The sequence below is a fragment of the Aquila chrysaetos genome, chromosome 6, assembly GCF_900496995.4.
Source record: "Aquila chrysaetos chrysaetos chromosome 6, bAquChr1.4, whole genome shotgun sequence".
Taxonomy (NCBI): domain Eukaryota; kingdom Metazoa; phylum Chordata; class Aves; order Accipitriformes; family Accipitridae; genus Aquila; species Aquila chrysaetos.
Genome location: NC_044009.1, coordinates 13,992,570 through 14,014,747, shown reverse-complemented (window position 1 = coordinate 14,014,747; position 22,178 = coordinate 13,992,570). Strand labels below are relative to the sequence as shown.

The following is a 22,178-nucleotide window of genomic DNA, read 5'->3' as shown; positions in this document are numbered from 1 at the left end:
ATTCAGAGTTGTTATACATGTCAAAACATCTCTTTTAATAGAATCTCTTGTGTTATGTTTCTTTGAGTGCAATTATAATCTTGATGCCTTTAACATTCTTGGTTCATTATTGTTTTCTTCTGTGCAATAAAGGCAATTGTTTTTTCCCTAAAGTCTGCTGCAAGGGTTCTAGTGGAGTAGCTAAGGAGATATCCATGTTTGTTATATCGTTAAAATGTGTGTTTCCTTAAGTGTAGCTGTTAAAATAACAAACATTAGTGTTAGAGTTGACTAGAGAATGGCAATTCAATTGAGGCAATGTCTAAGATATTTGAATTGGAAATAAACCCCAAATATTTAGAATGTTTGCAAAATTGAATTGCACTGAAATATCTCTTTCAAGGTAGGAGGCTTAGGTTTTATACAAATATTGCTTTGATATTTTAAAAAAAGATTTTAGAGGTCAGGGGGCTTTTTTATCAGTATGACTGACTTATTTGGTTACGTTTCTGGCTTGAAGTATTTAGGCAGAGGTTCAAATCCCTGTGTTGCCTGATGCTGCAGGTTTTTGCTATGCCTGTGCCAATGCTATGGCTAGCTGCTGCAGAAGGGGAGGATGCCGAGCCTTTCCTCCTCGGTCTCTATCCAGCCACTTGCTTCCAGTTGCTGGACTTGGACGGTTCTGGTACACAGTGACCCCTCTTGGAGAACTCAACTGCCAGGAAACTTCATTTCCATTTTTTCTGCAGGATTAATTTTCTGCTAATGTAATGCTAACAAGTGGAATGTGTGGCTCCAGAACACAATGTGAAACCTCATCCTAGTCACAATGATCTATCTGGGATGATAAATAGTGTTCTGAATTAGATGGAGGAAAAACTTGATTACCGGTTTGTCGTATTTGAAGTCAGGACCTTCCCTTTCACACAATAGCGTCAGTGTCCTTCATTTATTTCATCTTGCCAGAAATGATCTAACCAGTACAGTTCAGTAGATGTGGGAATGATGAGTACTTACTGGTTGGTGATGCATTACCTTTAATTAGATACTTTAGCTCAATTATACAAGATTAATCCTTGCAAGGATTTAAATATGGTTGGTTTAGTCCTGGATACTCTTTAATTTCATTGTATATTTGTAGCATTGCCTAATGTGTTTCTTTTGTATTTAATATGCTTTTTTAGTAAACCATGTGGGATTTATGCCCTAACCTTTGGCAGTATGTTTTGGGATCAATCCATGGAGATGTTGGATCTCCTCGCATGAATCTTGTTTCAAGGACTAGATCTTATGTTACTGCTTTCAGTTGTGAATTACTTCAAAAATCATTGTTAGCATGTGATAAGGTTTAATGATTGAAGTAAGGAAAATTTGTCTTGCCTGCGAACTCCAGATACTGTCATTTATGTGTTGTATTTATTTTTTTCCCTCAAGCTGTATGGTTGCAGTAATTTGGATAACTTCTGGCATAAAACAGTTGCAGTAGCACAAGTAGCAGGGGGACTGTGAACAAGCACTGGGACTTGTTTGACCATTGAAGGATGTGGAACCATGTTCTGCGCTTGTTTTAATTGTATTCTTTGCATTTGAGTAGGGTATATATAAAATGAATGGGGAACAGAAAGAAAGAAGGCCACAATATATATGTCCACACTTTAGACCAGCTTTGAGAGTTCTTGGGCTTGAGGCTTTTGGGTTTTTGGGGTTTCCACCTTTCTTGAGCAATCAGCTGTTAGACTGCATGGCTTCATGAATGTAAGTTCAGTTTTCATCCAAAGCCTTTCTATGAAAGGGTGGAAGATTGTATTAGTTTTGGTATGCCGCTTTCTCTGCTACCAACCCAGGAATCTGTTCACGTTCAACGTTTCCATTCCTCCTCCCCTCTCAGACTTCAAATTGTTATCAATCACTGTCTCCATTAACTAGTTCACTGCCTTTCGTTATGTTTGTATCCCCAGGGCATGGTTCAGTGAGATCGTCAGTTGCCCAAAATACAAATACTTGGCTAGTGCACTGTCTTGTGTGTTTTCTTGGGCTTCACTGTCGAGATCATTACACAGTCTGAGTTAAATATTCTTCCAGGTGCCTGGGAAATGTTCAAATCCCAGCGCAGGACTTTCCACAGGCTGTGAAATCTCTATACACTCACTGAACTGTCTATGCATGCAGCTTAAAAATGATGCTTTGTACAAACATGCAAATGGGATTAATGGCTGTGGTTCATTACTGGCTATTGATTGAGATTAGTCATCACTGGACAACCGTTTGGGGATGATAATGGATTTGAAATGACTGATCCACAACTTTGCATTTCAGAGGAGCTGTGACACGGGATTATCATTGTTAATATAGGTCATAAATTTGTTCTGTACATGGAATTCATGTATCTGAACTCCTTCCAAACCCCATTTTTCCCTACCTCAACAGCCCTTCATTAAAATTGGAGGGTTTGGAGTCATTCCAATGGAGGAGAAACGACCCATGCTGGATGGGATGGGTGCTGAGATTAAGTATCACACATTAATAGCATGCTGTTTAATATATGTTATGGATATTGATTGGTACTACGCATGATTTTATGTGGGCTGAATACACTAATTTATTTTTTAAATGTAATAGAGTATAGGTAGATTTTAACTTACATTGGCATTGTTTGAGGGAAAGTATTGGAGTGGTACCGAATAGCTACCGTTTCTGGAAAATATGGTAGTTTGGCAATGTTTACTCATTATATTTGATTTCATGTAAAATAATTATTTCTCATGAAGTTAATGGAGGAAAATTTACTTGGCAGTATCCTAAAGCAAGGTGGCACAACTGGAGCCAGAAACACTGTTTGCTTTCAGCATAAGCAGCCATCATAATTGTGGGAAATATCACTGGCTAGGCGGCTCCTACGAGCTCCCTGCTTCAAACAGGATGCCCAAATGCTCCTACCCCTTGGTAAATAGGTGTAGAATTTTGGTGTGGGATGCTGGACATGAGCTGGCAGAAAGCTTTTAGAAGGTACATCTTTTTTCTTATTAACAAGAAATTTTTTTTTTTGGTTGAAAAGGTAATTATTCATTGGTCTTTAAATCTTTCATAGAACCCTGCATTGTCTAGCACCTGCTCTCCTGCTGACATGTATTTTGCTACATCTAATCTCCAAGTATTGTAACTAGTTTAAGTTTTGTCTTTTCATTTTTATTCCTTACCTGGTGTGCTTCCAAAGCCTCCTAAAAGGCAATTTTACATGTACTAAAAACTGCCTTCTACCAGGTGCCTAAATTATTTTAAAATCTCATTTAACCACTTTTAATTACATGACATTGAAAGACAGCTAACACATTTTTTGTAGGTTAAAAAGACTAGCCTGCGGTGAATGGTAACACACTCAATATTTTTGTGGAGATACCAAGCTAATCTTAGTAAGCTAATGGTTTTGAATGTAGCAGGCCTGACTGGTCTGTATAGATTGTAACCTGAACTAGAGCAGTCTGCTACCTTGTGGACATAAAAAAATCATCATGATGATACTGAATGCAGAACTATAGACTGTGTTTAGAGCAGGCCAAAACCTTGAAATAAAGGACTAATTGTGCACTGGGACAGAGGCAAGCTGGTAAGAGAGGTGGGAAAGGTGCCAGGCAAAACAGGATTTCTCTCTGTGTGTATGGTTAGATATGCCAGCTTCTGTCATCAGTACTCAGTTCAGAAGGGGAAAATGCTTCAAAATATGGAGGACTTGTTAGGTTGAAACTTGTGGTCTGAAACTTCATATATACAATACTGGGACACTCTTTGCTAGTAGGAGCATGTTATATTTAAATTATCATAGATGTTAAGCTGTCACTTTTGAAGTGTAATATAGCCTCAAGGAAGTTTTAATGAAGAAAGTGAACTTCATTAAAACAAAAGATTACTGCTTTTATGATGCCCAGTGTCTGTCTTATCTAGAAGCAGCGACAAGTGGTGCTATGCCAAAAGACTGCTCTATTTTTTCCCCCTTGAAGTCACACCCAGATGTCAGCCAGGTAGAATGGCAGGGGGAAACAGTTATCCTGTCTTGGGTCAATATATAAGCATGAAATATGATAAAAAGATCTAGCAATTAGGTAATGTAGAATGAAAAATTACCTTGAGTTTTGCACTTGGCATACTATGCATTGACAGTTTTCTGAAGATTTCCAGCCAATAGCCTTGTGTCACAGGTTTTTGCAGGATGGTTGCATTTTTTTTCAGACAAAAAGCCAGCTACCTATGTACTGTCCACCATCTCCTGGTTACTGCCATGCTTCCTGGCTTTGAAACGTATTCATTGGTTTATAGAATGTCAGTTTATGATTAATTTTGCATTTTTGAAATTTAATTCTTTTTTTTTGTCGTCAGCTTTGATGATAAACGAGGAAAAGAAAAGGTATTTTCGTATTTCTACTGCTGAGTATTCTGGCATTCACCTTCTGTATAAATGACATTTTATGTCTATTAATAAAGCAGGAGTACAATTGGGCTTGAGATTATTCTGAAGGATGAAACATTACAATTACTACATAAGACATGTCTTAGACACATAATCCGTGAAAGCAACACCCAAAATGAACCACAGATATCAAAAAAACCTAGGGGTTTTAATAAGAAATGTCACTGTAAATAATTAAAGTGACTCAGAGTTCCAGTAACAAAAAGTGAACTGTATCTCAAGCCTGTTTCAAGGTTATAAAATCTACTAGAAACAAAATCTTTGCTACTGAGTGTTTTATTCAAATACAGACTGAGAACATCAGGATGGCTGCACATGCCAAATTCTTCTGGACCATCATCTTGTCCCCAGCAGTGAGTACCAGGGGATGCCTAGGAATGGATAATAGGAAAGGCATTTGTGAGGTTTTGTCATAGTACCCTCCCGGACTTTACTTCTTGTTTCAAGGGTTCTTGAGCCAGATGCAGCTTCCATGTAATCCTTGATGTATTCCTCTTCCAGAACTTTGTCCCACCTTCCTTTGTACCCACAAGGAGTTGGATCCACATCATCCTTTATCAAGGAACTGTGCAAGTCTCCTGCCTGGTGTGGAAAAAAACCCAACTGTTGTCTTTTCAGTGTTTTTTATGGGAACTTTTTAAATAATATGTTGACCCCAACCTTTTTTAAATTCAGCCCAATTTTCACCTTCTCTGGTGAGAAGAAAATGAGGGGCTGTGACAGAAACACACCACAGCAAAGTAGGACAATAAAGAAGAGTCAGTATGACTGCACAGCTGAACTGATGTTTGGTATTTCCATACCTTACATTGTTTTTAGTGTCAAATGGAAAAGAAGGTGTTTAAATACAGGTCTCATAACCAAAGGTGGGACCCCATTGGTAGGTATATACTTTCCTAAGAGTAACTGTCTGGATCATTGTTTTTAACCTTGTTTCCAAGGAAAATGAAGCTTACAAGGATGTATCTCCACCCACGCTTCTTCGGCGCATGTTCCTTACTCCCACTCCCATGCTCTCTGGTAACTTTTAACCTGCAGGCTGATGCTGGCAAAACTTGGAAGGCAGAAGTCTAAAGGATCAATCAATTCCTGACACGTTTATTTAATCAACAGCTAAGGTGATGGGGTGAAGAGACAAAAGATACTTCCATAGGCATTCAGGCTTCATTAGTTCTGTTTTTCATGGAATAACTCAGTTTTTCTAGACATTTCCTTTTTTTTTCTTTCCTCTTATGGCCTAGCATAAAATGTCAGCAAAATTAAAGTAATCTCTAACAGTATTTGCAGTTCTTCCCTTGGGCTTTGCTGTGCTTAGGGTCTACCTGTGCTGATATTGCAAATAGTAGAGTAGCTTTTAGAATTTTGCTTTAGAATAATTGCATTAATAGAGTTAAATAAGAGACATCATTTTTCCAATTAAGCAATTGGAATATTGATTTTAAAGTGTTTTTTAATTGCCATGTTAAAAGACTGTTAATCCTGTAATGGTTTAGACTGTATGTTTAAAATGTGTTGTTGAGTTGCTGATGCTTATGTTGTACAGTTGAGTTCCAGTCAGATGCTACCTGTTGCTGCAGCTCTTTTAGGACACAAAAATTCACAAGTTGTGTTTGGTTTAGTGTGTTGCTTTGAGAACCATTGTTTGACACCACTGTGTGTAAGGCTCTGCTTCACCACCTTTTGATTTAGACTGCAGTTGTCTCAGGAAGGGAGCTGTATCTTAGTTTGTCTGCAGAACACCGGGCATGACCACAGCACTACATAAATAATACATGCAAATACTAGCAGCACAGATGTTGCTACATTCACTTAATGGCATGTAGAACAGAGCAACAAATTGTTGTCTGGTTCACAGTACTGTTCCTGGCAACTGCTAAAAGTAATATTCCTGCAATTAACTCTTAAGATGAGATATGTTGGACAGAGAAGTCTACCTTACTATTATTTATGAAATAAACTGAAGAGCAAGATGTTCTCTCTCTCCACCAGTACTCAGAATAAAGCTGACCAAGAATGCTTAGTGGTTATGGAGAGGTATTGCTCCAGTCCATGATACAAGAGGTTGAAAGAGAGATGTCCTAGGCAGCTAGATCTAATGATACAAATGGCTTTATCATTTTTTTTTTTGGCTGATGCCAAATGACAATCCTTGTAAATTTTGAAGGATGGGATCTGTGCTCCTACTTGGCAGCTGATGTTGTAAAGCAGAATAGCTTGCTAGCTCTATGTTCCACAGCATCTTCAGATGTAACCTGAGTAATACACCTGGAGCAGCTTGAGGTTCAGATCTAAGTCCATCATCCAGAAATATTTGAATGAGGTGCAATATTTGAAGCTGCTTTGACTGTTGATATTACGTTTGATATATTTACAGGACAATGCTATCAGTGTAGCTATTGCCTTCATTTGACTGGTATTCCAGAAAGGTAATCAGTCACCCGAAATGTTGTAGAATAACTCTGTGCCAAGGCTCATGTTGTTGCTGAATATGACCTTTAATTATTGATATGTCTACAACTCAGTAACATAAATGGAGAGGCATCTTGTAGTGAGAACAGTGAAGCTGGAAGAAGGAGGAATGTATAATGAAAGGAAATGTGTGTGTTTAGAATATGAGGGAGGAAAGATTTGTTAAGGCTTGAGAAGTTAATGCTCCACGTGCTTTTGTGGAACACGGAATTAACATTTCCCAAGGCTTTTTTCCATGCTGATTGTTTCTGGAAGGGCAGGTTTATAGCATCAATTAGGAATACCTGAAATCAGTTGAAAGGTAGAACTGTATGTGTATTTAGTATTAAGAAAAAAGGTGTATCCATAGAGACAATGGAGGGGTTACAGGTGTCATAGACTCTCCATTGCCTAGAACTTTTGAAAGTTTTGTCAACATAAATACTTTGTTCTAAACTATACAGACGTATTTCATCCTTTATAGTGCTTTAGTCTGCTAGAAAGTCTGAACAGAAAGCCCCCGAAACAGACTAAGCAAGTCCATACAAATCCAACTGATCGGGTCCATAGAGCACCGTACACAAATGTGGTGCTACTTTCTTTAAAAAAAATTACTAGCACCAAATTTCTAAAAGCTGACAAAGTTATTTGCATATATGTGACTGTGTTTCAAGTGACAGAAAAAGGTAGGATTTACATTGCTCTTGTCTCCTAATATATTGTCTGGTTCTTTGATTTGTTTGGTAAAAGAGAATTAGTGTTTTATTATCCTCTGAATTAAAGATATACACACTTCACAGGATTACTTGGAGCTTTCTCTGTTAGTGATCAATCTTAAATTCAAATGGAGATTATATATATAGCTGCTGATAATTAAGGCTGAGCATCTACTGTCACATTTCCATATGTTTTTAATATAAAAATCAGTATGCGTTTTGTTTGAAAATCAGTCATATGGTAGAGGACTGTGTGGGTATCACAGACTGTTAAACTGGCAGCCTAAATCATTAAAAACATCTGCTTTTCCTGATATATTTTTTCTCCCCAGATAATCTTATATCATACATATAGAACAATAGTGCAGTAAAAAAAATGTTGCAGCCATGGGTAACAAAACATTACCTCAGAATTTGGGGTGTTTCTTTTATCTCTCAGGACCAAAAAATGCTGCAAATCAGAAAAAGTATGTCGTTATTGATCAGCTATTAAGTAGATAGGACTTTTTTTCCAAGTGCAGCATTTTGATTTAGATGCCTGACTTGGCTTGACATAGCACTTTTTTTTTTTTCATTATATGTGTGTCTGGTTTGAATACTAGTGTGTGGCGAAGATTTCATGACCACAAAGTGCAGGCCCAGTGCTGAAACAGCTCTGACAGCCGTCATTCCTATAAGCAGCAGTTTGTGCTTCCCAGAAATGCTGACATTAAGTTCGTACATGTGTAATTACAGATCCTCAACTGATGCAACTCCCCTTTCTTTAATGAAATGATGCTTTTTTAACACCCAGGGAATATTAGGGAGCTTGTGTTGCAGGGGACCGGGGCATTGGGTCCCTCTGTTCCTGAGTAATTTTGCCCTTACTTCCACTGTCAGCCTGTCCCTCAAAACTTTTTCCTGCACAAGCTATGCTTTTGTTTTCAGTCTCCACTTTTTTCTCCTTTCATCTGTAAGGAGTGCTAAACCTCATTTGTAACTCTTTCCCCTGCCACAGATTGCCAAATTGAATCCATTTGAACTACGTTCCTGCTCATATCTGTTTTCTGAAAGATTTTCATCACTGCCTGGATGGTGTATTCTTAAAATTCAGCCCAAGGAACCAGTTCTTCATGTAGCATTTGGGGATTATATATTAAAAAATGCATAAGCAATAAATCTCTTTTTGTGATTCACGGCAGTGCCAGTGCATACTACCCTCTGAATCAATTATAGATTTCATCAGTCCCACTTTATACCTGCTTCTGAATTTGTTTTAAAATAGCTCTTATTTCATAAATGTATAAGGGGTACGATAATTTGTCATTTCGCTAATTTTATCTGTCTCCAGAAGTGAGATTTAGCTTGATTTATTAAAAGTACAAGTGTTTCATTAATAAAAGGACATTTATTCCTAGCAGCTTGACAAAATTAGGGTCTCCTCCAAACCCTTACTCAGGCTTCAATCCTTTATGCTTTGGTATGTGTGAAAAAAGCTTCAGAATTATTCCTGTGCAATGTTAAAATTTTTGAGAGATTAATCTCTCAAAACTTTGTCTTAGGCATGGGGGTGTAACTGCCTTAATGAGGATTATAATGATATTTTCACAGAAAATAGCAATCTAAACTGTAAGTGTTAAAAATAGTCAAAAGTTTAGGTAGGTGATATTTCATGATGGCAAGTTCCCCCTTAAGATCTATCAGGTAAATGATGCACATATTTCAAGCTGTCTTAGTAGGTACTTTTATAGAACAATCTGGTGGACATCTATTGGAAAAGGAGGAAAGGAAGAATATAAAAAAAAAAGTTTGACACCACCCCTCCCAGACGGTTTTTTTTCTTCTTCTGTTTTTTACACTGCAACAGTGAAGTAAATATCTCTGAGTATATTCTTAGGATGAAGTTTTACAATAGTGCTTAGGATCAACCCTTGAGCTGTTTTCAGTTCCCACAGTTTTATATCCAGAGATTTGGAAGAAGGATTTCTACTGCCTGTGATAGCACATTTTTCATTATTCAAATAAAAGCAGAGTTTATTGGTTCCTAAAGGCAAGATGATCTTTTTGATGTTGGTGAGATAACAGCAGAAGTTGGTCTGAAAACCCAAGGTTAAAATATTTTTTGGCCTGTATTTTTGTGTATTATCCCCAAACATTTTTCCTGGGTTTTTTAGTAAACACGATAGAAAACCTCCATTATTCCTGGTATAATTTGAGAAGGCTGCATTAACTTTTTTCCAATATTTTAGAAGAGTTTGGGATGAAGGGGTTATAGATCAGTTAATCTAACTTTTATACTGGGAAGACTCATAGAAATGATATTAAGAAGCAAAATTACAGGATACATGGATACATTTGTTATAATGAAGTGTTGGGAGGGGTCAGCATGGCTTTGGAAATTAAGTGTCAGAAATCTGTTAGAGTTCTCTGAAGGGCTTGCTAAGCATTTGATCAAGGGAGATTTGTAAATTCAGTATACTTGGATTTTCAGTAAATTCTTCTTAGGGTCATTTGACAAAAACTCTCAAAGAAGCAAAACTGTCCTGAATAAAGCAGAAATTTATCTTGTGAGTTTAAAAACTGGTGAAAGGATAGGAATAAAATGTCACTTTCAGAATGGAGAAATTGAGTCCCACAGGGATCTGTGCTGGGACCCCAGTTATTAAGGTGATCTTGGAAATTGGGGAAGAGAATGAGGTGGATGAGTTTGCTAATTAGCCAGGGCAGTAAAAATGAAGGCTGCATGTGAAGAATGACAGGAGAAGAATTTCAGTTGCAACGGTTGACTCGATGGTGAAGTGGCAGATGAAAGTCAATGCAGATGAATGCAAAGTAACGCATATAAGAAAAAATAGTCCTAATTGTACATAGATAAGAATGGGTCTAAACTAGTTATTAGTACTCAGGAAAGAAATCTTGGAGCCATTGTGGTCAGTTCTCTGAAAGTTTCTGTGTAGTAATGCCAAAAATGCAGATCAAATTAAAGGAATACAGAATAAACCAGAAAACACTACTGTGCCATTGTATACCTTCCTTGGGTACCTGTTTCTTCAGTTTCAGCTCAAAAGGTGCTGAGAAAGATGGTAAATGTGATCAAAGAGATGGAATGAGGAATGAGTCAATAGAATAGGAGTCTTCAGCTTTGTGGGTAAAATGTGATAGGGCCCTATAATATCACAATTGGTTTAGAGATGGTAAATGTGTCGTCAGTGTTTACTTTTAACCACAGTATTAGAATTAGAAGCATCAAATGAAATCAAGTAAGGTATTTAAGACCCCAAAATAGTTTTTCACACGATGCCTAATTGAATTTTGGAGTTCATTGACAAAAGAGATTGTGGGTGCCAAAGCTTTGCATATATTCAAAAATTAATTAGTCATGGAAAAAAACCTCCATGGATGCTTGTTAAGCACAAAGCTTCTGTCTCAAAGAAATCCTGAGCCACAGGCTAAGTCTAGGAGAGTTTAATAGGAGAATCACTCTACCTACTTCTTCTTATTTTCTTTTTATTAACAATCCCCTACTAGTTGTTGTATAACATGGTACTGAACCAGATGGACATTTAGTCTGAAGCTGTATGTCTGTGCTTAAATGAAATAGAACTATACTAGTTTATTTCTGAAGATTTGGCCAAAAAATCTGGATTGAACTCTATTTTTCATTTCTATAACGTATCAATGACCCCCAAAGATAGTGAATGTGTTAAAGTGTTTATACTGAGTCAGAAGAGACAAAATTGTGACGCTTAAATAATAATTTATATGTAGAAAATGGTATGGATTTGGGAAATAAGAAAATACTCTTCCCTGAAGCTATTTTATTTATTTTGAAAGCAGTTCTCTGGGCTTAAGTTATTTTACTGATAAACTCATAAATAGACTACAAAAAGTAAGAATGTAATTTTTGGAACCCGTATTTACTTTCCCATGGAAGATAGCTACTTCATCTCTCCTTTTCTTTGCTTTTGGTAACGTATTTAATACATGACTGCTTGATCTATGATGCGTCAGAAAACTGTGTAAAGTAAAAATATGAATGTTTTCAAACATAATTTTTTGTTCATATGTATTTTAATGTAAAATCAACAATTGCTACTTAACCTGTCTTTCTAACCATAGTTAAATTATTTTGCTGTGTACTTTGAAAAATCTTCACCTATATCCTTGCTAAAAACTACTCTTTATTTTTATTCCTCGTAACAGTGGCAGCCAGCTGGTCACTTCAAGTGGAGATACCACAGTGCGGATATGGGACTGTTCAAAACGTGGATGCATTCTGACTTTAGAAGGACATGCCCACGCTGTATGGGACTGCTCATGGCATTCATGTGGTGATTTTGTGGCTTCTGCCTCCATGGACAACACAAGTAAAATATGGGATGTTAACAGGTATGGAGTTACTGGAGATTCTTTATTAGCTGATTGATAGCTTTACTTAATAACCACTGGTTTATGTTTTAGCCCAGTGAGAGAGAGATGTCTGGCATCAATTTGCAGACTTCACTTTAAGAACATAGATAAATTAAAGGGATTGGTGAAAAAAACAGGCTTTGATGTGATTTACTAGATAAAGGCTTTACTAAATAGGAAGCTGGGAAGGACTTAATTTAATATAGTGCCAAAAAAAAAAAGTATTTGCTTTTATTTGGCATCTGTTATTCTGTGGTGTTGGTTTTTTTTTAAGGTCAGAGCTTTGTGGAACTTCAATATGTAATTTAAATAAGTAACTGAACAAAAATTTAAGTAAGTTTTCTATATAGTATTTCTAGCTCATGAGGATGCAACACACTTTAATTTAAGGTTGGACAAGTAGAAATTTATTTTATTCATTATATATGTTTTGGCAAGGTGACTCCTGATTAATAAATCAATGTATACCTCTTCATTTTCTTTATTATCCAGGCAAACGCGTTTTTATGAAGGTTCTTCTAGAATATTAGTATATTCCTGCTTACCAATTAATTATTAGTTCCTCAACTTTCTTCAGTTATATTTGAGGTGACATATTTTGATTAATTTACACCTTAAAGGAATGGAATGGATCTAATTTTTTTTTTTTTTTCCCAAACTGTTCCTTCTAGACTCCTGAAAGACTTAGGAGTAGTGTTACTGACACCACTGTACTGTACTAGGTCTGATTTTTAACAGCTGAATGTCATCAGTCCACAGACAAGTCTCCAGTCTTATAGGTGTTCTCCCTGGTTCTTTATTATCCAGTCCTAATGGATTTTTCAATTTCCTCTCATCTTTTTCTTCCTTTGCATTTGAATGAGGTGAAATACTCTTTCAAGCTTGTTGGCCACTGCAGGGAAAGAAGCTTCACCGAAAAAGCAAGGGAGACTTTCTTCTTTCATTCCTTTTGCCTAGATCACTCCCAGTCTGCTGCAACTGCACCAAGCCCTGCTCTTGAGACCTAGAGACCTATTTTAGGAGTGTGCTTGGTGAAGCAGGAGTGTTGAGGGGTTTGTTGTAAAAGTGAAGTACTTCTCTGATAAGCATATATGAGTTGAGATTTTTCAAAATGTTGTAATTCAGCCAGATTTTCTTGAGAGCTAATTAAAACTCTGTCAGTATCAGATTTTCAGTCTTGCTTTCAAATCGTGAATTGAGGAAACATTAAATAATAATAAAAACATTGTTTTCAAAATGGGATAAGCAACATATCCTTTCATGAATTATTCCAAATTATTTTGGCTAAGCTGAGAGCAGCTACTTAAAACTAAAGCTTGAAACAAATATTCAATTTTTATAAAATCATAGGCAAAGCAGTTAAAGTTTGGCAAAGTTCAAGATAACTGAGAAGTGGGCTTTATAACAGAAATTGTCAGCCAGTTCTGATAACAGATGATGCTTCCACCATTACTATCAGTAATAAGAATTAATGGTCAGTGCTTTGCTTAGAAATGAAAACACCGGAAATCTATTGTATTGTTGCATCTTTTCTTAACTTGTAGGATTTTAATACTTTGATCATCCTTTATGGCATATTCATGACCTTTAAGAAATAATACTAAGAATAGCTTTAATTTTATGTCAGAATGGTTTTGAATTTGCATAGACAAAGGTTTTGTTTAGACACTTTAAAATATCTTCTCTACCGAGGAAGCTTTTGTAGTCAGAGGAATCAAAGCAAATCTTCATCACCAACCCATGCCTCCCACTCACACTCATTTCCCACTCGCATTTCTACCTTCAGTATATCTGATGTGCATTTTGCATTTGAAAATAAGAGAGTAAGGAGCACAGCCATGATGTGAAAGGCTAGTTATCAGCATATAATTATTGAAACCTTAAGTCATGCAAAAATTTCAGTGGCTAAAGGGAGCAGGAGGTGGCATAAAAATGTGGCATAGTATGCTTAAAATAGGAGTATTCAGAGTATGAAATAAAAAAGCCTCACTTGGAGACCTCACTGGTGGACTTCCAGTCTGTTCACAATAAAGGCCCATGTGTTCATTTACGTTACATTACCTAAGTCCAAAAGACAATTGACTTCTGTTTAGCTAGTCTGTTTAAATGAATTTGTAAGATGAGCTGTAGAAGTGTATGTTGTGTATGCACTTAGTATAAAATGGGTACCGTGGAAAAATTAGATGCTCTTGAAGAGCTTCTGTAAAAAGGGATTTGATGACAAGACATGACTGTTTCAAGCTTAAGACATCCCACTTGAAGACCTAACTCTGCAGAGCATTCAGCTGCAATTGATCCTTATGCCTGTGTTGAGTAATTCAAGTGAAAAATTAACCCATGCAGAATATATGGCAAGATGTGGAAATAAGGGAAAACTATTGACAGATTAATCAAGCTGGTAGTTTCCAGTATGGATTGTTAACTTGCTGATGCTTAAATACAGTAATGCTATACAAAAGAACTTGCAGTATATTTTGGCTTGGCAGTACTAATTGCCAAGCTAATTGGCTGAGTTTGGCAACATGAGTCCTGGATGTTTCCCAGAGTGTCACCTGTAAATTTGTTATGTGCCTGGAGTTCTCTGATATGACTGAAGGCAGCTGTGCTAGGTACCGCATAAATATGTAACCTCCTTCGGACTCCTTTATAGTCTGGGTGTGTGCAACAAAACGGGAAGGTGGAGCAGGCTTTCCACAAGGGGTTTCAATGCTTAGAAAGTTTTTTTTTTCTTCCCATCCTCACAGAATATGTGCTTATCTAGTTGTCATCTTTAGACTTATCCCTCTCCAGCTGTCTTGCCAGTTGACACAAGCTCTGAACAGGGGACAGAGCACAAGATAACATATTTGTGGTAGAATAATAATCAGTGATCACAGTTATTCAGCTTAATCTAGTGATTTATTCCTTCCACTAATAAGGAATTAACATTTTATAAATGAGACCTGTCTGTCTTCCTTAATATTACGTATTTGGATGGATGCCTGCTTTCAAATCGAATGGTCCTGGAAAGCAGCATATTGTAGGAGGGAAAAAGAAAGCAAGATGAATATCCAAGCTATCACTGCCACCTTTCTAAAAGAGATCGGTTGTAAATAAATGCTACAAATATAAATATATACGTTTCTGGGTGGCAGTCATCTTTGTATTTCCAGACTTCAAAAAGCTGCTTTTATGTATTAGAAACATACTTTTTTACAGATAAAACTGGCTTTTGAAATACCTACAACAGAGTTCTCTGTGGTTGGAAACCTGGTATCAAGAAAGTGGGGAGGCTGTTTGCTGTCTTTTAGCACCACAACCCAAGGTGCAACTTCCACAATTATCAAGTCCATTACTGGAGTCCAAAGAGCACGAGGTGCAATGTCTCTTAAATAGGAAAAGGTTGCCATCAGTTTTAATAAATTATGTAATTCTTTGCCAATGATAAGAAAATTCAGCCTGCTAATTGTTTGAATTTTTTTTATTAGAAGGTGAAACTACTGCTGAATATTTTTTTTTCGATGGATATTATTCACAAGCATTTTTCTTTTGTGTATGTTGGAAGTTGCTGTCATATCTAGGCACAAATGGCATTCCTACCAGGAGGATAATATGAGGTAGCTTTGTAGTTAACAATGTTCTTCTCCTTGACAACTCATGTGCCTTCTATTTAAAGATACGATCTGAGTTTAAAAAAACAAAACAGAAAATAAACAAACAAAAATCCAAGCACCCTTCTTCTTCCCTGAAGACACAGACACATGCTGAGATGCAACCATGATCCAAGTTACTGAAAGATTGGAGGGAGTCTATGAGTTCTGGTGTTGGAATTTCTTGATGCTTTCTGCTAGGAAAATTGGCTGCTTTTAAAGGAAATTAAAAAGAATATGGCATAACATCGGGGAAGGGGGGGAGGGTGGGCAGGGAAGAAAGACAACTAATGTACCTGCCATGGTTAGAAAAATAAAAAAAACAACAAAAACCCCCAAACAAAACCAGCAGAGCAGAGCACAGGCATATCTGCTGTCTTCAAGGTTATCCCATCTTCTTAATTATTAGAGGAAGCAACTTGAACACAAAGTGGGGGAAGAAAGGAAGAGGCTTATAATCTGTGAACAGGTTTTTATTCAGCAGCATAGCTCGGATTGAAAATATATAGCCAGCCATGTTAATAGCTCGGCAAACAGTTCCAGAATTGTTTTCTCAGACCATAAATTCAGGACTGTCAAAATCATTTTGACAGGATTAATTTCAATTATCCAACTGTAAATATCATCAGAGATTTACAGCCTGATGTCTGATATGCAAATCAAACTGAACATCATATATCTCATGTAAACACAGACGGTTATTTAGTTTTGGAAACATATGCTGTAGACTGTATGTTAATGTAAACATTGTTATTTATACTTTAAGCTTGAGAAATTATTTGCACCAAAGTCAGAACATTCAGAATTTTTTTTTCTCCAGTTTATGCATTACATAGTCATTGGACCAATTCTCCATTTTTCTCTGGTTTCTTTCAATAGTGCAAAATATGGTGACATTAGGCCACAGAGAAATGCAATTCTGTACTGTCCTGCAGCAGACCTCAGGGTGAATAAATGTTTGCAAATTGGAGCCATTGCTGTTTTGTTTCCTGTTTTTTAATCCATCACTTACTTGTTTTCCTTTTCATTTAACACAGTAACTTTCATCTAGCTCTCTGACATTTTTCCCATAATCAAAATTTAATTTTAAAATTCTAAAAAATGTAATTGTTTACATCAATCCTCAGTCATTATAAGCATCCTTTGGTGCATTTGTTCAGGTGCAAATTAAGTAAGTAATCTATTGTGATCACTGTTAATTATCCTGTACAACCACTAATATAGTACCTTGTTACTAAAGTATTAATATATTCTTTTACTTATTTCCAAATATACACAAAAATAATTGTTGACACCTTTTGCTTTTCTACAACAGGACCGGGAATTTTCACTTCTTTACCTAGTGTCAGATGTATTTGACATAAATTATTTGCTAGTTTATTTAAATAATTCCTTCTTTTGTTCTTAAGCCTACATTAAGATTCTTAGCTTCTTTTATATCTTCTCTCCAGTTGATAACTGCTGATTATAGTTTTGTTTCTTCTCCTAAGAAGCTTTTTAATTTGGAGAAATTTTGGGTTAGTATACATTTTAAAGAAATAAAGCAGGGATGGATTTTGTTTTATTAGAAGCCCCTAATCAACTATAGCTTTCTTTGGAATGATACCATGCAATGATGATACTGCACATTTTTTATTAGTAACATATCTTGACAGTATGCAGTGCAAGAGATTAAGTTGATTTTAAACTGCTGTTATAGTTTTGGTTGGGGTTTTGGGGGTGGGGTTTTTTTTGTTTGTTTGGTTGGGGTTTTTTTGCTTTAGTCTTAATGAAGAACTTAGTTAATGTTGCTTGAATTGCCAAGTCAGCTACTCAAAGTAGTTCCTTTGTACCATTAGGGCAATGTGAAAAGGCACAGAGTTTAGCCTAACTTCTCCTGGCATCTTTTACATTCATACTCTGTTTCTTTTTCTTCCTTTTCCCTTAGGTAATGGACAGCTTTTAAATGAAATATTTACTATAGGATTTGTAGTTATTTTTTGCCACACCAAATGTATCTGTATCAGGACTCTCCTTTGAACAAAGTCATAAAGATTGTCTAGTTTCAAAATGCAACCTACTTTCACATTTTGAATCAGAATGAGGGCGTGTCACCTTGTCAAAATACCCCTTTTCAGATGACACTTACCTGACTCGCTTTTCAGTGGGACAGAAGCCACAAGCTCTTCTGGCCAGATACCATGTTTAATTGATTCCAGTAAAAGTGAAGCTAATCTATTTTCAGAAAAGACAAATGTCCTCCAGGAAATTAGAAGGTAGGTAGAAGAACTCAGAGGAAATGTGGAAGGACCATCTTTGGGTAGTTTGTAATGTCTGTCCTGACAGCACATCAGGAAATGCTTGCCATTTTGATAAAGGAGAATTCCCTTTGGAATCCTCTGAGGAGTACTGGAGAGACAACCTGCTATTAATCCCTCAAATCAAAATGAGGCCTATGCCCAGGTCTCCAAATTTATAATTATGCTAGAGTTCCATAACACATTTTTCAGGACCAAGAAAGTCTAAAACCTGGTTGTTAGAATTCCCAGAGAGCCAATTGTAAAAATCAATTTGAAGATGTGAATTATCGGGGAGAAAATGATATCCAAAGCATAGCTGTTCGGTTAAGGGGAAAATACGGCTTAATCTTCATAATACTGAAAAAGATGGATCTTGAAGGACAAAACTTAATCAAGAAGTATAGCTTGAACTCCATATTGTAAACTTATTTAAATCACCTTACAGATTTAGTACAAGACACAGGCATTAATAATGAGACATGTTTAATATGGTCGTGTATTTGCAAGTCCAAAAAACCAGATGAGTCTTACCTAATTCCCACTGAATGCCTAAACTGGGCAAGTGATAAAATAATTTACATTTGGTGAAACTAAGCAAAGAGGTGAAGTGCTTTACTCAAGGCCATATAGTGGGTTACTACTGAAGCCAACATTAAAAACCTAACTTTCCATTCCTTGCTAATATTAAAAAAATGCCAAAATGAAGTGTCTTCAAATGTTCCTACAGGGTGAGAAGAAAGAAAATCAGAATTGAATTTTCAGTAGTAATGTAGATTCATGAGAAACATATGTTTATATGATTAGGATGCACTGATAAAGCAATGATGGACTTGTTTGCAGTTGCAAAGCAATATTCAAAGCACACATATACTTAGAGAAATTAAGTGCATATGCTGTTAGCAATATTGCAAAGACTGTCAGCTTTCACACTTTGTGACATAAACTAATCACCGTTTGGGACACAGTAGAAATATGTCTCTGTGAAATTACACTGATAAACATGACACAAATTGTGTAGCTTCCACTGAAATATTTGTATTGGTGGTGGTTGGATACAGGCCTAGTTAAATGATTGTTCTCTGTGGTTTTTACTGGAACTGTCTATGACAATTTAGCTTGTACATAAGAAGTGTATTTGAATTTCTTAGTAGTTAAAATGGCTATTTTTTTAAATATCAAAAATATTTTGAGGTTTTTTTCTAAAGCATTGAAAAGACAGAAATGTAAGAGCTTTGCTTTCTGGTTTCTGTTACTGGTCTTGAAATGTACAGCACTGTTTTTGATTAATGGAGGGAGGGAAAAAAATCAAATTACTACTTTGTTTTTTTAAACTAGGGTGTGGTGAATGGAGCTGCTTTCTAAAATGTCTGAGTTCTCATCTCTGCAAATATTTCTAGTAGGCTTGTCTGAACTCTACAATCAGTTAACTACATAAGATTTCCTTCTTCTTTATGGAAAGATAGCACAGAAAGTTGCATTTGATTTGCATAAAAGGATGTATCCTTTTCTTATCTCAACAGCTTCCTCGCTCCCATTATTTCAGCATCCAATATGGGTTGGAAAAACTTATTAGATGTGGTTGGGGTTTCTGTATGTTCCAGTTGCCCTCTGTCAGCCCAGGGATGCACAAATTTCCTAAATTGTGTATAGCTGGCTTAGAGATTCCTGTTGGACAGCAGAATGCTTTATTTGTTTGAACTGCTAGGGTAATGTGATCTTCTGTAAGTTGGACACCTTTCTACTTGGTTTACCTTATTTGTCAAAATGCCTCCTAGATTCCCTGACAGCTAGTTCAAGAGCAGGAGGAATTATGAAGGTAATACTTAGCCTTCCTTCCACCAAATACTAACCAAACCAGCTGGCAGGTCCAGAAAACTCGGTCCACTTCAATCGTGTATACTGTACTCAGGTTGGGGTTTCTTTCTCTCTTTGACAATGTGCAAGTTGAATTCCTTGTCTTATTTGCAAGTGTGCAGGTATTATAACTGTGGCTTCTGCAAAATAGTGTTCAGATCTTGACAAGGTGTTTCCATTGTCCTACATTCAGGTTTGGTATTCAAATGCAAACGATCAGCACCGCAGACGTTCAGCACATTTTAAGTCATAGTATAGTTTTTCACTATGTATCCAGGCTCATTATCCAGTTGTTTTCTTTCTCCCTCATGTTACATTTGCTGATTACTGGCAGTCTTTTCTTTACCTAACCTGTTTTCCTAGAAATATTGTCTTACAATATCTCAACCAAAACAAAAATGAATTGTACCAACAGAGTAATTCATACAGCAGTGAAAGCTGTCAGATATTGTTACAGAATTCAATGAAGACAGCAGTTCATTAAAATGATGTATTTCAATCATCACAACCATATCCTGTCAGTACCAGTTAGTGCAAATATTAAACGTATAGTCTGTGATACATGTTAAAGTGGAGTACTGTTACCTCAAATCACAGTTAGCTCCAGTGCAAGTAATTGTAGGTTGTTTCCCTGCTTGTATCTCCAGTGAATTAAAAAGAACAAGAATACATCTTACTGTTTGATAAGCAGCAGTACTTTGATAGGCATATCCACCTTCATGTTGAATTATTTTTAGCTGCTAATGTCTTCTAGTTTTAAATTAGATGAGTTGGTCATTTGATTTCAAATTGAAAGTCTGCTGTAATGGATGCCTTTATACATATAAATTCCTGTTGTTTGAATTCTTGTCCTTTGGCTCAGGCAGTCTTCAGAGATGTGTGTGTGTGTGTTTGATGCTTTTGGGGTTCAGACTTTACACAAAATCTTGTATTGCCAGATTATTTTCTCTCCCAAATGCTGGAACTCTAGTGGTCTACCATGTGTATCCTGTTAAAGCAAACTAAATTTGTCTTTGATTAGCCTCAGCTGGAATACAAACACAAGTCACATCTTAATCCTTAAACAATGACTTCTTACATATAAAAAGTGTCTCCTGCGTCATGCTGAAGTTGGAAGACAATGAATTGTGTTTGTACCTTCTTAAAATCTGAATGAATATCATTTTCAGCCCAACAGTGGTTTCTTTTCTCAGTGACAGTTTTCAAAAACTTGGGGCTCATTTCTGTCCTAAATCTTAAATTTCCCTAAATGGTAGCACTCCATACATATAATACAATTTTTTTTTGGTACCCTGTGCAGATTTTTCTTTGAGCCAGATCTTGGAATCTTCAGAGTAGACTTTGAAAGCTGTAAAGCTTATATCCACGTGATACAAGTGGTTAAGTCTTTGAACTATTTACATAGCCAGTGTGATGCTTCTTATGAAAATAAGGGGGAGGATGCCTTAATGGAGGTGAAGATCAGGATGAAGAAAACAAAAATGTTGGCAATTTCCCTTCTGCACTTCCAATATTCAGAGTAGATTTTCTGATGTGAATTGAGACACAAAATCATGCAAAAATCTTTTTCTAGACCAGCCAGTATCTTTCCCAGCTAGGAATCAGTTCACCATCTGAAAGACTATTTTTATGCATCTATTTACTGAACTCAGAGCCTGCAAAGGCATGTGTGTCTGTGGGAAACCTATTAAATATGTATTGGAATTATCCAGTTGATGCAAAACCAATGAATTTCTTTATATTTTAGTATCTCTTTCAAACATATTTCTGTCACCAAAACAAAAATTGTAGATAATGGAGTCTTAATATTGAGAATGCAGTAAAATGTCAAAAAAAAAGTGTGAATTATTTAATACAGAGCAGATAGTCATGGACTATTTCTGTTGCATAAAGGGCATGCCAGTTAGCTGCACAGTGTGAGCATAGTTGAAGTTATACAAGTATCTCTCCTCTGGAGTTCTAAGAAAAAAATAAAAATACTATATGTGATCTTCTGCAGTTATGTTCTGCTGATTAAAAAGCCCTTTTCATAGATTTTTTTCATATCAGAATTTGTTTCATAGTAATATAGGTCTGAGCTAACTGTGTTTGGAAGGTTAAGATGAAAATAAGGGCTTGAGGATGCAGTATGCAATACTAGGTGTGAAGTAAACAGCTAACACTGGGGGTTGACGAAAAACTAATTCTGTCAACCTTTTTAAGTAATCCTTATCAGGTTATTGTTTGTGGCTTGACAATACTTTGATTACGTATTCAGCACGTACAACTATAGTATAAACTAAGCTTTGCTATGTGCAACTAAGATTTTAGTAGTGACTTGCTGGAGATATATTTACCGACAAGATAAGAAGATGTCACAACTTCTAGAATTACAGTGCCAATATTAAAATCTTGGCAACTACCGATTTGTTGGTTATCAGAT

At 36.3% G+C, this 22,178-nt stretch overlaps 1 protein-coding gene across 2 annotated transcripts in view; it reads left to right on the top strand.

Annotated features, from left to right (window-relative positions):
• Window positions 1-22,178, top strand: part of SPAG16 (sperm associated antigen 16) — a 420,853-nt gene that overhangs the window by 221,094 nt on the left and 177,581 nt on the right. For both annotated transcript variants that reach the window (XM_030018160.1, XM_041124471.1), the window contains exon 12: window positions 11,788-11,973. In XM_030018160.1, coding sequence (XP_029874020.1) covers window positions 11,788-11,973 — 186 coding nt within the window. The remainder of the gene's footprint in view (window positions 1-11,787; window positions 11,974-22,178) is intronic.